Source organism: Lygodium microphyllum, chromosome 28, assembly GCF_053477565.2.
Source record: "Lygodium microphyllum isolate KBCC chromosome 28, Lygodium_microphyllum_v1.1.10, whole genome shotgun sequence".
NCBI classification, from domain to species: domain Eukaryota; kingdom Viridiplantae; phylum Streptophyta; class Polypodiopsida; order Schizaeales; family Lygodiaceae; genus Lygodium; species Lygodium microphyllum.
In genome coordinates, this window is record NC_141162.1 from 41,886,734 (window position 1) to 41,904,967 (window position 18,234).

An 18,234-nucleotide genomic window follows, 5' to 3' on the forward strand; every position below is an offset into this window, starting at 1 on the left:
TTCCCCTTTCCCAACATTGCACGAACAAGAAAACAAAATGTAGACAAATCGATGGAAACACATATGAGCCTTGTAAATACACAAGAGAAGAGAATTTAACAAATTGAAATATATGATGTTATAAAATTAGAAGCTCCGAGATTGTAATCGACATGCATGCATACATGCACAAAGCATAATGGTCCTTGTATATGATAGTGCATAATGATTGTTAGTTTAGTTTCATTCTCTTAGGCAAAAAGGTGTGTCTTACTTGGAAATGAATGCTTGCAATCTTATCATTTGCTTGTTGATTTGAAAATATCAATCTTTCCTAATAAACATGATAGGCCCTCTTTACAAAAACCATCCAATTACACCCCCCCTCTCCCTTCCCCCCTCCCCCCCCCCCCCCCCCCCCCCCAAAAAGAAAAGAAAAGGAAAAAACCCAAAAAGCCTCCTAGCAAACATGGGCTTATGGATTCATACTAGCCTTATTAGAAATATTGGAAGGACCTATATGACAATTGGAAAATAAAAATAATTGAGATTAGCTAGTCATGGTGCGATGGACATGTTGCAAGGGACCGATGTTGACACAAGAAGTTCTTTGACATTTTTCCGTTGGGAAAAAGCGGTTCATTTCCCCTGTTTATGATCCCTTGCTCGAAGTTTATATTTGTGCCCAAGCCCTACCTTTTAAAATTGATTCTAAGTAGTTCAAAACCCTACCAATTGCAACAATAGGAAGGATCAAGCTAGTGTGCCACATTGCACTATGCGTTCATTTTGGGCATATATTGTATGTAAAGCCAGCCGCGAACAATTTTCACATTGCCCCAAGTGTCCAAGGGAGAGTGTAACGAGGTTGTGTGAGCCATTGGTCAAGGGTGTTGGTTGTGCTCTATAAGAAGAAGCCTAGGATAAAGGGTCCAAAGCGATTAATTGTGATACCGTGAGGGCACCCTTTAGAGCAGCCGTTGAGGGCAGGTGTAAGGCGTGTGTTTAGAGCAGCCGTGCGTGGCGTAAGAAGCCAGGTTCAATTCCCAGGGATGGACTGGTGGATTTGCTCTACCTGATTAACTGTAATATTGGCATTTATCAATTGTGCCATTTCAGACATTCCAGTGGTGAAGCTGGGATACTTCTTCGGTAACAGCAGCCAGCAAGAGACGGGGAAAGTGGCCGCCGCAGTCGTTGCCGATCGAGAAAGAAGCAGCCGAATCATCACCATCATCGAGAAGAAAAACAAAAACACAGCTATTTGCTTCAAGCTTCCATGGCAGCGCGTGCCATCGCACGCCTGTGCTCCTCCTAGTACAAACAATTCACCTTCTCAGCAATTTGTTTGTTGTTTTGTTCGTTTATGCTTATGTTTATGCTTCGTTTGTTTCATTGATGGTACCATCTCTCTTGCTCCTGCAGTGGAGAGCGTCTTAGGACTATGACTGCTGAGCTGCAGCAGGTGCATCTTCCCTTTTTAGAGCGTGCAAGGAGTCTTTAAGAGAAGCGTTTGTGTATGGGGTTTTAGGGGGGTTTAAGGAAGAATTGTCTCTTTGCCTTGGGCGCAGGAGAAAAGAAGGATCTTGGTCAGAGGCTTCTCCAGCACCGCATCGCCATCCCTGCAAGGCCAAGGTACGACCCGTCCTCATCCCACATGTATCCACATTGGTTGTTTTCAGAATCAGGACCACAGTGCCAACTTGTTTGTGCGTGTGTGTGGATCCAAGATTGCAGCGAGCATGTGCACATCCATGCTTAGCACATATGCATGTGTGCATGCCATTTCTTGATTCATGTCACGTATGCACATGCAATCATGTACAGTGCACTTGTGTTTCTTAATGCACTGGTGCTTATAAAGGTTCATTCAATGGTGAACACTTTAAGTTATGTTGTTTACCATTGAGGTTGATCATTGAGTTTGATTCATGTGAGGGGGGCAAAACTTAGAGCATTTGGATATTGGTCCCTTGTGTCACTCAATATTGTGACCACATGCTTATATTGAATGCATAACATTTTTTGCCATTTTGGGATGGCATTTTTCTTGTGCATCTTGTCCACTTGTTCCAATGTTACGATTGATTGTGTGTACATATATCAACATTCAAATGTATGAGTGTATATAGACAAACATTCTTCTTGGGAGAAGTTGCTAATGGTTTGATGTGCATCAAATTGCAACTCTAACGGTTTCTTTTTCTACAGGTAGTGAGACAGAGTTGAAGTCATCATTGGAGGAGTCTTCCACACTCTCTTCAGAGGGCACAATAGAACCAACCTCAGCTAATACACTCCAAAGTCCACTTGACGAAAACAAGTTTGAAGCTTCTATTAAGGTATTGCTTGATCATATTGGTGTCATACTTTTAAAGCTTCGATTAAGGTATTGCTTGATCATATTGGTGTCATACTTTTAACACACTCTAAATTAGTGTTATATGCCATAGGAAAAATTACCCAAAGAACCCATGTGTTTTGTGTTTTCCAAATTTTCAAATTAATTGTTGTATATTCATAGTTTCGTAACTAAAATCAAGTTACATGTTTTGATACTCTAGGGTCATTTTGCTAATTTCCTACATCATAACTCCATTTGTATCGTATGTTGACAAGTGTGCTAAGCTCTAATGGATCTTGCAAACTTAGAGTGTCGAAGTTGGGAAGTCTCTTCCATCTTCCACATGCTTTATGAAAGATCTAATTTGTATAGCTTGACACATTTCATGTGATTGGAATAGAAGTAGTTAATACTTATTTTTTTTCCTTGTTACTATGTGGGCTTTTTTGTAGAAATATTGTACATATGGCTTCTACATGGTGGTTAGATGACAAAAAGAGGTCATCTAGCCTTATCTAACCTCTTATTTGCTTATTAAGGGGCATCACTAGTCGGCAGCTAAGGGCTATTCCATTTGGGGCCTTTATAAAAGTAGGATATGATGGAAGTCAACTATAATGGAGGAATGGATTAATTAAACTCCATTTAAATGCAAAGTCTTTCTTTAGTGAATGTTGATTGGTGGCTTACTCCTTGCTATAGCCCTCTCTCTATGAAATATCTCTAATGGCTCTTACTTCTTTTGCACTACAAGTGTGGAGACTTATCACCACAGATTTGTCTTCTGTTCAATAGCAAGGAAGATTTGGTCTTTTTTGTTGGAGCTTTGGCGATGGGTGGTGGGACCTGTTATGTGTAGCTGTGATTGGGCATTTGGCAAAATTGTTAGATCTAGTGTGGTTGCACATGAAGATAATGTTTTACTTTGTGTGCTTGTGGTGTTGTTGGCAATGATTGGGTCACTTGGAATGCTTTTATTTTTGATTCCCATTCTAAGTGTTCAAAATCGTATTGCTCAATTGAAAGGCCTTCTTCATTGGTAACTTGATATTGTGTAGCATAAAGGGCTTCTCCCTTGGGAGGATTTGGTCTCATGGCAAATAATGGTTTCCTCTCGGGGAAGTTACTATATGTATATCCTCTACATCACATGCGTTCAAGGCCTATTTATAAATATCCTTACCCATGGATTTTTCTTGAATGAAACATAACCCTTTTCTATTCAATTTGTAAATAATTCCTTTATATTATATCATTCTATATATAAAAAGATGTCTAAAAATGGTATTTTAAAAATACCTTATTTTGAACCCATGTGATGGACACATATATTAATGAGTAACTTATTCGAGGGTTTCCTTTGTTTCTTTGCTATCCTTTTAGTTTATATGTGACTATTGTACTTTTTTAGCAATTAATATAATCACCCTTTGCATGAGAGAGAGAGAGAGAGAGAGAGAGAGAGAGAGAGAGAGAGAGAGAGATTTTGGAAGGAAAAACTTAGTACGATTGCAAAATTTTGATCATCAAATGGTCATAGATTCCCAAGCTATTGTGGGAAAGTGTAGGGAATATATTATGGATTTACTAGGGTCCTAGTTATCGAATATCAATAGTGTGATCCATGTTTTATGATTTGATTAAGGATCATGTCTCACCTGATATTGCTGACAGCTTATATACATACATTTATGAGGATGAGGTGATTGACATTTTGCTACGTCTGCCTAAGGATAAAAGCCGTGGTTGTGATGTCCTCACCAATGGGTTTTTTGCTGAATATGCAAATTAGTTGGCAGTATCCTTAATCATTATGTATCAAGAAATTTGGGCAACCAAGATAATGCCTATCTCGTGGAAAGAGGGAGTTATTAAATTGATTGTGAAAGTGCATTTGCCTTCCACTCTTAAACATTGGAGACCTATTTTCTTTGATGGGTAGCATGTATAATATCTTTGCACAACCCAACTCATGTAAAAGATGGGGTTTGGGCTTTTAGAATGTTTGACTTGGTTGACAATATCAATAGGGATTCTTCCTTGAGAGTCATGCTTAATGGTGGTATCATAGAGCCATTTATCCTTTCTAGGTTTATTAGATAGGGATGCCCTCTAAGTCCTATTTTTTGCTCTTGCAACACATCCTATTTTGTCACAATGGTGTCACATTTGACTAAAAAGGGTGATGTGGTAGACTTATTATTTTCTTCACAACAACATCCAATTGGTTAAGCCATGCTATAGGTCTATGCAGATCAGCTCACTTACAAGCCTAGCGGAATAGTTGACTTTGTCTGAACCATGCTCTTATGTCACAGATTCTTCATGCTCATGAGCCTGCTATAGTTGAGGAAGCTCTTGCACAGGATATTTGGTGTCAGGCCATGCAAGAGGAGCTTGATTCCATGGAGTATAATTAGACTTGGGAGTTCGTTCTGCATCCCTTGAAGTGGAAGGTGATAGGTGTGAAGTGGGTCTTTAAGACCAAGTACCTTGTAGATAGTTCCTTGGACAAGCACAAAGCTAGGCTTGTTGCCAAGGGTTTTGCTCAAAGGGTAGGATCAAACTATTTTGAGACTGTTGCACCTATGGCTCGGATGTCTACTATTTAGGTTCTTTTGGCTCTTGCAGCCCACCATGTTGGCCTATTTATCAGATGGGTGAAGTGTGACTTCTTGAATGGAGCCCTTGAGGAGGAGATTTATGTTTCACAACCTCCTAGGTTTCTTGTGCAAAGGAAGGAGGACCATGTCTATAGATTGTGGAAGGCCCTCTATGGCTTGAAGCAAGCTCCTAGAGCTTGATACGAGAGGATTGTTCGTTTCTTTCTTCAGACTGGCTTCCATCAATCAGCTTATGACTCCAACCTATACTTCCAGGTTGAGGGTGATAGGTGTGTGAGGGCTGAAATGATGAACGGGTTGCCTCTTACCCATCCAACCTCCAATCCTCACTAAGAGAACTAAAGAGGGGCACCACCTAGCCAAAGGGAGGATGGGCTAGGACATCCCTTTTCTCAGAGAGAATCAAGAGAACCAAGACACAAATTTACAAGAGAGAATATATGTACTAGACACCATATTGGAATATAAGAGAGAGAGATGAGAGGAGAGGGAGACAAGAGGAGAAGAGGCAGAAGAAGCTTGCCATTATGCTACATGGAATGAGAAGATGAGAAGAGAGGGAGATAATAGGAGAAGAGGTAGAGGAAGCTTGCCATTATGCTACATAATAAAAGAACTCAGTCATAGCTTACCTCAAAGAGATGAGGATATTCTAGAGTGCTCTCATGGACTTGTCATTGTCCTTCCCCTTCCTCATTCTCCATGGGCTCTTTATATAGCCTCCATGAGGGATTAGATTAAGCTAATCTTCTTGATTAACATAATCCTAGATGATGTATGGCATCTTTGAAAATATGGAGAATAGTGGATGGGACAAGTCCCCACCTTGGTCATCATGCAAGAAGCCAAGGGTGGTGGTAGACAAAATAGAGAAATTGAGCTAGATTACAAGAGGTGGGTGCCCAAAGCACATTAAATAATATATTTACAAGAAGGACAGAGTGGAAAGTTGGTGTGGTGAAAGAGAGAAGAAAATTGCATGTAGCCAGCAGTCTACGCCTTCGTAACTTCAAATCCGTGAGGAATTTGAAAAAAGTTTCTTCTGCAACTTTGTAGACCAGGTCGAACCGATCGGGCATCGCGGGAATTTTCTTGAAATTCGCTTTTTCTTGGGAGTTAATGAGATTATAAAAAATGGCTTTCAAAAGCTACTTAGAAGAAGAAGAACACTAGGAGAAGGACAAGCCTTACCAGTCCTTCTATTCTGATAGACTTTTTTAGCCTTGTAGTGTCTAGACCTAATGCTTCTGACATAAGCTTGTAAACTCCTCATGTAACCTTGTACTATATCCTCTGTACACTTTGTGAGGCCCCTATTATAGCCTCTGGATGTCTACCATGTCTTTGGTACCCACACTTAGCCTTTTTTACCAGCCTCTAGTGTTTACTAGTGGGCTGTAACTGTCATGATCTACCAATTTTTCTAAGCACTGCATTCTTTCCTTTGCAATACAACACATCATTTATCAAGCGGTATTTAGTGGCCTTAGTAGCTAGCCACATTTTCTCACTTTTACTCATATGTGTAGGTGCCTCACCTTGCTCAAGAAAATAAAGCACATCTTGTAGTTGAAACTTACTCTGAAACAAGGGAAGCTTTACTGTAATGATGCCCACCATTACCTCTTTTAATTTTTCAGCTGCTAGAGCATCTGCGTCGCCATTTGTGCGCCTTGGCACAAAATAGATTTGGGCTTTCTGTAGCTTTCTCATGAGAGTTTTAGCCTCCGTTATTTTCACTGCTAAGTTATCATTTTTACAAGCCCAGATTCCTTTCATTTGCTTAACAGTGAGCATAGAATCCCCAAAAACATTAAGTCGAGTGACACCATGTGAAAGACACCACCTCAAACCTAAAAGCAAGGCTTGATATTCTGTCTTTTTATTAGAATGGATATCTTCCAAGCTAATACCTTCTCCATAAAGTTTGTCACCTTCGGGACTGAACACCACTATTCCTGCTGCCGCTTTGTCTTTAATACGCTTGTAGGCTCCATCAAAGTAGAGGGCATGGGCATTCTCCACCCGCGGCGGCTCCTTAAGAGGAGGTGTCTCCTCTTTTACCTTTCCCTTCTCCTTTTCCTTCTTTTGATGGCATCTATGGGTCAACAAATCAGCTAGGCAAGCTTGAGTAGAATGGCATTATCCACCCGCGGCGGCTCCTTAAGAGGAGGTGTCTCCTCTTTTACCTTTCCCTTCTCCTTTTTCTTCTTTTGATGGCATCTATGGGTCAACAAATCAGCTAGGCAAGCTTGAGTAGAATTCTCCACATTGAAGGTGTAGTCAAACTCTTGGAGTTGTATCACCCACTTAGCGATTCTAGCTGAAACATCCATGTGCTGTAATGCATAGGAAAAATGCTCTTCTGTCGTGATCACTGTGAATGGCCTAGGGAGAAGATAAGGACGAAACCTTCTTATAGCAAACATTAGAGACAAAACCATCACCTCGACCATCTTGTACCTTCGTTCTGATGCTGTCATTACTCTATTAGAAAAATAAACCGGTCTCATTAGTCCAGTTTTAGCATCCTTTTGTATTAGTGCTGCCCCTAGAGCATCTTCTCCAAAACTCGGATTGACAAAAAACTCTTGATCCCAACAAGGCTGCAAAATTATAGGAAGGGTGCTAAGAGCCTTCTTCACCTCGTGAAAGCACCTTTCGCTTTCGTCACTCCACAGGAGCTCCTCAGAGTGGGTTAGCTGTTGCAGTGGAAATATTAATTGGGAGAGGAGATGAATGAACCGCCCCATATATCGCATCTTCTGAATGAAAGAGGTTAGTTGCTTCATAGAAGATGGTGATGGCACCGCCAATAGGGCCTTAACTTAGTTTGGATCTGCTTCAATGCCCCTCTCACTTACGACATGCCCTAACAAAGTTACACTGCTTTCGCCAATGCGACACTTCTCATGGTTTAATTGCCCCCCCATTTGTGCAAGTCGGTTGAAAGCTTCATCCACCTTTCCTAGATGTAAAGCCTTAGAACTATAAATACAAAAATCATCAATAAAGACCCTGATGGATTTCCCAAAATATGGCTGGAAGACATAATTCATGAATCGCTGGAAGGTAGCTGGGGCAGTTGTTAATCCAAATGGCATTACTTTGTAAGCAAAACAACCCCAAGGTGTAATGAAGGTGGTCTTTTGTTGATCCTCCTCAGCTATTCGGATCTGGAAATAACCTGAATACCCATCACAAACAGTGTATCTCTCATACCCGGCCACCTCGTTGAGTATTTCATCATGAAAGGGAAGAGGAAAGTGATCTCTCTTAGTTGCAGCATTTAGCGGCTTGTAATCCACACAAATCCTCCATTTTCCATTCTTCTTGGGTATCACCACCACAGGTGAAACCCACTCTGAGTCCCCTATTGGATAGATGAAGCCTGCCTTTAAAAGTCGTTGCACCTCAGTGAGTAGAGCGTTTTGTTGAACTACTCCTAATCGTCGTAGTCGCTGCACCACTGGCCGTGCTCCCTCTTTTAGATTAATGTGATGTTGTACTACTGTCACATCTGTGATGTGTTCATAATCAGAAATAAAAAGTGCAGAGTGTTTTATCACCACTTCCATGTAGGCTGCCTTCTCCTCAACTGATAGATCCTTAGCCAACATTTTTTCTAACCCCTCCTTCTCGACCTTTGGAAGCTGCTGTGGAATTTCACTACTAGAAGGCCCTTTTAATGTAATCCCCATCACTTCTAGAGAGCTTTCTTCCTCCTCATTAGAAAACTCTCCCTCTGTCATAGATGACCAACCCTCGCTGGAACTCCATTCATCAGCGGTGGTCTCTAAAAGAAGATCCTCCTGTCGGCCCTTCTTCATGTTGTAGATAGTGCTCTTCCATTTTTTATGCAGCCCCTTTTGTGGCCTTAGCTCTAAAGCCCCTGTCTCCCAATCTTGTCTGGCTTTCATTCCCATTAGCTATGGTCGTCCAAGAATGAGCGGATAGCCGTCCCCCTTCACTGGCATCACATACATGTCAAGCTCCAATTGCACTCTACACATCTTTACCTTGACTTTCTTTATAACTCCCAAACAATTTACTACTACATTGTTAGCCATTTTGGCCCCAAATTTAGTAGTTTCATTTACCTCTAATCCCAAACGATGCATCAACTTTTCTGTCATGACACAAATCTCTGCACCTCCATCCACATATGTCTTTGACACTCTGCCCATTGATTTCGGCTTCCATTAGAGGCACAATATCTTTCATCTTTCTAGCCTGGATTGCATTCACATGTCTATTTTTCATGGATCTAATGCTTACCATCTTGGACCATTGTCGTTGCACTGTTGGAGATAGATGTAGTAATTGTGGCCATGAAATTTTTGGCCCTTGATTCTTCACATCAGCAAGCAAATCATAAGCTTTAGTACCTTTACCCAGGGAAAAATCATCTGGCTCAATGTGTCGGCGTGAGCGAGCCCTCCTCTTTTTATTTTTGCGTGTCTTTGCAGCCATTGATGACTCTGCCTCCTCTTCCATGTTTTCAACCTCCTTTGGTGGTGTAGGCTCCATTCTCTCAATTCTCCGGGCTTTCTTCACTGGCATTGCTTCAACCTCTACTACTTTGGCCTTCCCTTTGACATCACTCTCATCTAAACTAATTATCCTAACATCATGATTCTCTGGCGGCTGGACAAGCAAGGGCGGCACCTCTGCAAGTGGTCGAGGATGCTGAAGAACTTGAACCGGTGGTGGAGGCCCTGGATTCGGTGGAACAAACCTTTTCCTAGGTGGTGTCACTTGTTGTCCTCTCCTTCTTGGTTGGAACCCATTTCCTGGAAAACGCCTAGGATGAGGGCAAAAGTAAATACCATGGCCAATCTCCCCACAATTATAGCAAACATATTCTCTTTATTGTCTCCTTGGACCTCGATTGCCTTTATTTATGAGGGGAGGGGGTCGTACTCCTTGCACCAAATTTAACGAAAGGCTTTCAAGTTGATTAGTAATGCGTTGTAGGAGCTCTTGTTGTGGTATCTTCGGTTCAGGTGGGGCCTCTGCTATTTCTCTAGGCCTTGGCATGGTTGGTAAAACCTGTGTGGGCTCAACTCCCCCCTTCAACTGGGCTTGATACTTCAATTTTTTATCTTTCTCCCTTGCATAAGTGACTGATTCTTCATAGGATGTGGGAAACTTTCCTTTGACCTTCTCCCTTAGTAGAGGATGGAGTCCGGCTAGAAAACAATCTTTCTTAAGGCAATCAGGTACTCTTTCTCTCTCGGCTAAAGAGGCTGTCCATTTATCCCACAATTTTATAAACATGCCTTCATAGGTTTGGTATTCCCCTGCTACGGTTTGGCGAAGATCTAAGAGTTGTCTCCAAATATCTTCAGGTGGCTCTGTATCTTGGTACTTGTGCATGAATGCGGTCTTGAGATCCTCCCAATTATCCCTTGTAGCCTCCGGGAGAGCTTGATATCACACTCGAGCATCACCCTTTAGAACTAAAGAGAAGGCTCGTACTTTGGTTGCTTCATCATCCCGGCCTGTGACTAGGAAGGCCATTTCTAAGTCATCCAAAAAGTCTAGAGCTTTCTCCCATTTGTGTCCAAAAAAACTTGGAAATGCCATGTTGCCTTAGTAGAGTATGAAGATAAAAACGTCTAGACTTAAGTTGTATTTTATAAGGGGAAGGATGAATGGGTTCACAGATGCATTGATTTTAGCAAGACGTCTAGGCCCCAGTATGCTTCTAATAATGCCTTGGAATCTAAGCTTTGTGCTAGCTACAATATGCACAGTTTGCATAGCAAGTGGACGGATAGGTCTATACAACTCGTTCTGATTCATGAGAAACTATTATAATAGGATAAAGACATGTACATTGAAGGATGCATTATAGTCTAGCATTGGGAAGATTATAGGTTCTGGTGATACAAGAATCTCCCTTAATCTTTCAGCCCCAAAGTACATCATAAGACGGTGCTGGAAGAAAATCTTCCTACTGATGCATACATTAACTCGGATGTTTTGTACAGAGTGGAAGGTGTAGAAATTCGGGCCATTGTTATTATTCATGAGTGGAGACTACTTAAGGGAGTAGAGGGAATGCACTTTCTTGAATTATGAAGGATTTTTCCCAAAGTGTTTTTTTTTGGAACCCACCAACTTTGCTATACGGAGAATTTGCTTACCAGTGATTGTTCTTGCCTTGGTGTGTCCATCCTCGGCGACATATATTTCATAAGGTGTGATGGCCACCTTTTCAACCACACCCAACCTTCGAGCTAACAACAGTTGAAGGTAGTCTCCATACTTTGCACTTTTACAAAACTCCACACCGTTCATGCATAGTTGTCCTCCTTTGATGTGGATTAGGCCAGAGAGAGAGAGGGATTTGATGATTTGGAGACGAGGACCTCTCGGAAGGGCCTTCACTTTGTTTGCAAAACACTCACCACAATTATGAGAACCTAGCGATTGATGGCAACATAATTTTTTCCGTTGTGAGATAATGGAATTTCTAAAGTGAACACCTTTTACCCGCATGCTGTTAGCAGAGTATTTGTCAGCTCATGTGTGAGTCTGAGCTTGATCTGGGCTGGGCATTTTTTATTAGGTATTTTAGGTATTTTTCTGGTGTGGCATTTTATGCCAGTGGAGCATTTTATGCACCAATCGGCCAGCTTTAATGCTGTCCGACCAGCATTATTGCTCCCCACTTTTTAAGCCTATTTATACTCAGTGGCTCCTCCTCAGTCAGTCACTTCATCTTCACCATCTGCAGACTCTGTGGAGAGAGGAGCCAGTGCCAGTGCCCACGCAGCCAGTGACTCACTGTTGTATGCGACTGTCTCGTGTTCAGATATATGGATTCTATTTCCCGTGCATACATCTGAGTTCTCATCTGTATCGTGTTCTTTCTTTTCTCTTTTTGTCTTGTGTTTCAACAGTTTATTTCAGCACATGTTTATGCTTCCACCGCTGCTCCACTTCTGACACATGCGTGTAGTCATCCGATAGGCATACTTTCTTTCTTGAGCTTCTTTAGGAGACAATTCTGGGAGTCGTGGACTTCGACCAGCTTCAAAAATAGTTGGTGAAGGCGTTGAGGAAGAGCCACTTGGGGAACTTGTTGTAGAGGATGCACCACCATGTGTTGTATCATTCCTCATAAGGAGGTAGAGAATTGTGGTTGAGAATGTGCTCAGCGGGGGCACAAAAAATGAGGGATGAAATGATGAACGGGTTGCCTCTTACCCATCCAACCTTCAATCCTCACTAAGAGAACTAAAGAGGGGCACCACCTAGCCAAAGGGAGGATGGGCTAGGACATCCCTTTTCTCAAAGAGAATCAAGAGAACCAAGACACAAATTTACAAGAGAGTATATATGTACTAGACACTATATTGGAATATAAGAGAGAGAGATGAGAGGAGAGGGAGATAAGAAGAGAAGAGGTAGAAGAAGCTTGCCATTATGCTACATGGAATGAGAAGATGAGAAGAGAGGGAGATAATAGGAGAAGAGGTAGAGGAAGCTTGCTATTATGCTACATAATAAAAGAACTCAGTCATAGCTTACCTCAAAGAGATGAGGATATTCTAGAGTGCTCTCATGGACTTGTCATTGTCCTTCCCCTTCCTCATTCTCCATGGGCTCTTTATATAGCCTCCATGAGGGATTAGATTAAGCTAATCTTCTTGATTAACATAATCCTAGATGATGTATGGCATCTTTGAAAATATGGAGAATAGTGGATGGGACAAGTCCCCACCTTGGTCATCATGCAAGAAGCCAAGGGTGATGGTAGACAAAATAGAGAAATTGAGCTAGATTACAAGAGGTGGGTGCCCAAAGCACATTAAATAATATATTTACAAGAAGGACAGAGTGGAAAGTTGGTGTGGTGAAAGAGAGAAGAAAATTGCATGTAGCCAGCAGTCTACGCCTTCGTAACTTCAAATCCGTGAGGAATTTGAAAAAAGTTTCTTCTGCAACTTTGTAGACCAGGTTGAAACCGATCGGGCATCGTGGGAATTTTCTTGAAATTCGCTTTTCCTTGGGAGTTATTGAGATTATAAAAAATGGCTTTCAAAAGCTACTTTGACTTTAGTCCCCCATATGTATATAAATACATATAAGCATGTGACAAAAGGGGTCCATACTTGTAAGTTTTTGTGCAAGATCCAAATGATACCATGATGTGGTTATTGACTTGTGTGCTAGGGTGAGGTGTCTTTTAATGATGGTGATAGATTCCAAATCTTAGTGATGCAGACGGGGCCCATGTGTAGTTGGAGGCTAGTCCTTTGAAAAAATCTATGCATTCACTCAACACCTAGGTGTAATCCATTTTCATATTCACTAAGATAACCATCCCTTTGACCCTTTACATTGACATGCCTTCTAAGAACTTGTTTCCCCCATTTGCTAGAGTTATCGTAATCGAGAAGCAATGTAGCATACCTAGTGCTTGAAGAGTAAACCCAAAGTGATATGGTAAGCTCTTGATAGGGGCTTTGGCCAAAATTTTGTGGTAATAATCCGGGTTGTAAAAAACCCGGATCAGTGTGTTTTGGTCATCTTGTATGTGGATGATCTTATCAATACAAGGATCCATACTTCGGAGGTTGATTGTACTCGGAAGGTTTTGGGATAGGAGTTTGACATGACAGATCTAGGGATCCTTCGCTTCTTCCTTGGCTTGGAGATTTATTAGATGGCACATGGTATCTTTGTTTTGTAGCACATGTACATTTCCAAGCTTCTCTCGAAGTTTGGTATGGCTGATTGTCAGCCTCTTTCATGTCCCATGGACCTCGAGTCCAAGTTTTTGGCAGCTAGAGTTCCCCTTATTGATGCCACCCGTTACAAGTGTCTTGTTGGCTCCCTCATTTGGCCTATTCACACTCGGACAGATATTTCTTTTGTTGTTGCTCTGGTATCTTCTTTCATGTCAACTCCCACTCATGAGCATTGGAGCACAGCCTTGCGCGTTCTTCGTTATTTGCAGGGGACTTGGTTGTACGAGATCATGTATGGAGAGGGGGTTACTCTCTCTGGTTGGAGTGATTCTGATTGGGCAGGTGATGTGGGTTCATAGAGCTTCATTGCAGGCTATGCCTTCCCCCTTGGATCGGGAGTTATCTCGTGGAGCAACAAGAAGCAGCCTACTATGGCCCTTTCTTCTACAGAGGCAGAGTATCGTGCCTTATGTTCTATAGTGATGGAGGCGCATGTTGGCAGAGATTGGCTTTTCTTAGCTAGGATCTATGGAGCGATGTGTGGACAACCAGAGTGCTCAAGCTCTGGCCAAGATGTGAGAGTGCGCAACGGAAGAGAAATACGAACACAGAGAGAAACACAGAGAGAGAGAGAGAGAGAGAGAGAGAGAGAGAGCAGATGAGGGAAGAATATTGCAATGAGTGAAGAAGAATGTTGATACAATGATGATGGATTGATCACTCCTTGCACACGGCCCAAAGCGTTAGTGATGACACCAAATTAGGTTGATGATGATGGTAGCACCAAGCACGGAGAGTTGGATGTTGGAGTGTGTATCTGCAAAGGGAAGACTAAAGACTAAAGAGTGTGTGTTTGCCAAGTGGGGGATGTAGTGATAAATAGGTTGAGTATTAAAAAACTGGCCAATCTGATCCATGAGAGGCTATAAATGCTGGCCAACCAGCATGAAATGCTGTTCACATAGAAAGAAATGTGAGAAAAAAATAGGGAACACCTTAGAAAATCCCCAGATGGCAATGCCAATGTTTGACAGGTGTAGGTAGATTGTGGAAGGCAGTAATTGGCATAGGAATGCACACAGGAAGCCAACAAATTAAAAAAATGCACCTAAATTGCTAGAGCTCCTTTGTCTCCATCAGACTCTAACAGGAGCTCATAACCAAGAGATGACAGACTGAGATGACTAACATAGGCAGACTAACACTTTCACTTAGATCTTGGGAGTGTTTGAAGACCCAACCACCTCATGTGATGAAGCATCGAAGCATCGGGCAAAGGCTTCGTAAAGAGATCAACTGCATTGTCCTATGTGGGACAGTAGGCCACCGCCAACTCGGAATCCACGATCTGCTCTCGAACATAGTAGTATTAAACCTCATTGTGCTTCGTGTGAGCATGAAACACATGGTTCTGGCTAGAGCTAGAGCACTCTGGTTGTCTGCGCTCTAATGCTCGTGAGTGAGAGTTGACATGAATGAAGACAATAGAGCCACGACAAAACAAATACCTGACTGAGTGTGAATAGGCTAGATGAGAGAGCCAACAAGACACCTGTAATGGGTGGCATCAGTAAGGGACTCTAGCTGCCAAAAGCTTGGACTCCAAGTCCATGGGGCATAAAAGAGGTTGACAATCAGCCATACCAAACTCTCAAAGAAGCTCAGAAATGTACTTGTGCTGTGATGCCTTGTGCCATTTGATAAATCTCCAAGCCAAGGAAGAAGTGAAGGATCCCTAGATCTGTCATGTCAAACTCATGTCGCAAAACCTTTGGAGTACGATCAATCTTCGAAGTATGGCTCCTTGTAATGATAAGATCATCCACATACAAGATGAGCAAAGCACACGTCACCCTCAACCTGGAAGTATAGGTTGGGGTCATGAGTTGATTGATGTAAGCTAGTTTGAAGAAAGAAGCAATCAATCCTCTATGGAGGGAAGGACAAGAAACCATAGGCATTGGTAATTGGTCGAGATGCGCAGTCTGATTTTCCACTTGTGTATGCAACCATGAGGACATTGCCTCTTCGGATTGAAAATTTTTGTAAATTGTTTGAGCTTGACATGGGAAGAAAACCTTGGACGCATATTCATAAGAATTCAAAGATCTTCTTCATAAAACTAAGGCTTTGGATAATCCTCAGGTGTTGCTCTACATAGTTATCTTTTTGGATTATTGCTGGACTACTAGAATGAGATGCTTTGCAATTTGTTACTCTGATTAGAAAATATCTATAGGTACGCCAAAAATTTTGATAATACTTTGGCTGCAATAGGGGCGGCTAGTCGATGGGTGGTTCCTATCGAGCTGTCCCCACCGTCAAGCCAAAAAAGCTTTCTACCGGGGTAGCAACTCATTAGTTGCCTTTGAAGTTGTGCAAGAAAAAGGACGGTAAGCGCAAAGTTACTTCTAGTGAGAATCGCTACAAGGGTCATTGCTTTGTTTGCCTAGCACTTTCGTGGTGATAGAGAGTGCCCTCAAAATAAGAAGGTGGAGGCTATTTCAAAGACTTCGATTAATACTAAGGAGGCTTTAGGTATTTCTTCTGAATTTTAATTGGAAGATTGTTTTGTTAATGCAAGTAGTTGCAATGGTTATTGTAAAAAGTAAATCGCGTTTGGTTCATATAACCTTTTAAAGGTCACTGGTTATATTAATGGCCAAGAAGTTAGAGTTTTGTTTGATAATGGCTCTACTCACAATTTCCTTTCTTCTTGGTTGGTGCAAATATTGTAGCTCAACATGGTACCCGCTGACTGAGCTTATCATGTCGGTTGTGCGAAGGGCCCTACTGTGGATTGCTTGGATCATATGGTATTGAGCTTGGATCTTTCAATCTAGTGGTATCATGAGCTCTTGGACTTCCGATTGATGAGCCTTTACCATGTCAATGTGATTCTTGGCATGCCATGATTTTTTGATAAGTATTGCTCTTTATACATTGACTATAAAACTCAGGTACTATCTTTTGAACTTGATGGTGGTTATCATGTGATCAAGGGCTGTTTACTCTCCAAGATCATAGAAAGTAATGCACATATGATATTAGCCTTGGAATTTAGTAGATGTTTTTTTGATCTAGATGTTGTTACTTATATTTATTTCATTGGAAAAGTCCAATAATTTGATTTGCAATGTAATTAAATTTCTTTTAATAATAATGTTGATATAAATTCAAATGTGAGGAAATATTCGGATCAGATTCTACACAAGTAAGATTGATCTTAGGCACGATTATCATCAGATATAGGTAGCTTCAAAGGATGTCTTGAAAATTGTGTTTCGGACGGGATATGGACATTGCCTTTTGGATTAACAATACTTCCGCCACTTCTTAGCAGAGACGATGAATGATTTGTTTTGTTCGAATCTAGGAAAATGGAGTCGTTTTCCTCCACGACATAGTTATTTACAGTAAGTCATTGGAGGAGCACGTGAACCATTTTCGTATTGTCTTACGTATCTGAAGATGAGAGCAATTGTTTGTACATCTATACAAGTATGAATTTTTTCGCATGGAGCTATTGTATCTTAGACCTCGATTAGAGTGAGTTAGATCTATGCTATTTAGTTAGTACGTTAAGCTAGTTTTCTAATTGTCCTTGTATATCACATTGGCATGAATGCTTGACGGTTGTGAAATATGTTGCAAACTATGGCATTACTTATTCTTGTGATGATTAAATCTTTGGATATACTCATGTTGATTGGTCTGAAAATATAGATGATAGAAGATTAGTTTCCTATAGTTGTTGAAAGACATCCACGCTGATCAAAAGTTGCCTGTGACTATCTTCTTAGATAGTTAAAGTGCTATTGCTCTTGCAAAGAATCTTGTATATCATACTAAGGCAAAGCATATTGATGTTGCTTACCATTTTACTCGAGAGCAAATTGATGACATTTGGATTGATCGTGAAAAGGTTCAAGTAGTACTCGATTGGCCTGTTTTCGGGACCATAAGGTAATTTTTTTTTTCTCGTTTTTATTAGATTTTTTCAAAAGTTCATAAAGGACTATGCTTATATTGCTGAACCCTTAATATGTACGTTTGCTTAAGGGTATCCAAAGCAAGAAAAAGCACGTTAGTCCACCAATTGTTTGGATTGCTAAGCTCAATCAAATATTCTCAAACATTGAAACGGTTGGTTACCACCACACCCATATTGTAGATTATTGATTTGAATAAATCTTTTGAGGTTCATATGGATACAAGTGATTATACTATGGGTTTTGTTCTTTATTAGGACGGCCAATCCATTGCATTTGAAAGCAGTAAGGCAAAGCATTTGAAAGTAGTAAGCACATGGATGCCCAAACATGTTACGCCACCCATGAGAAGGAATTGCTGGCGGTCATCCACATGCTTAAAATATGGCATCATTATTTAAATGGTGCTTGGTTTATTATTTGGATCAACCACCATTCATTAAAATAACTTTATGATAGCTTGATCTGCATGGCCGCAAGGTGAGATGGGTAGAGCATATGTAGGAATTTGACTTTGAGATTCGTTATCAAAAGGGCGTAACTAATATGGTTGGTGATGTCCTTAGTCAAATTGCCAAAAGTAATACTTT

The 18,234-nt window shown here is 41.2% G+C and overlaps 1 protein-coding gene across 3 annotated transcripts in view; it reads left to right on the plus strand.

Moving 5' to 3' along the window:
* The first annotated feature begins 931 nt into the window (after positions 1-931).
* Positions 932-18,234, plus strand: part of LOC148011397 (uncharacterized) — a 138,947-nt gene continuing 121,644 nt past the window's right edge. For all 3 annotated transcript variants that reach the window (XM_087670527.1, XM_087670529.1, XM_087670528.1), the window contains exons 1-4: positions 932-1,296; positions 1,405-1,444; positions 1,551-1,614; positions 2,191-2,321. In XM_087670527.1, coding sequence (XP_087526653.1) covers positions 1,259-1,296; positions 1,405-1,444; positions 1,551-1,614; positions 2,191-2,321 — 273 coding nt within the window. In that variant the 5' untranslated portion in view covers positions 932-1,258. The remainder of the gene's footprint in view (positions 1,297-1,404; positions 1,445-1,550; positions 1,615-2,190; positions 2,322-18,234) is intronic.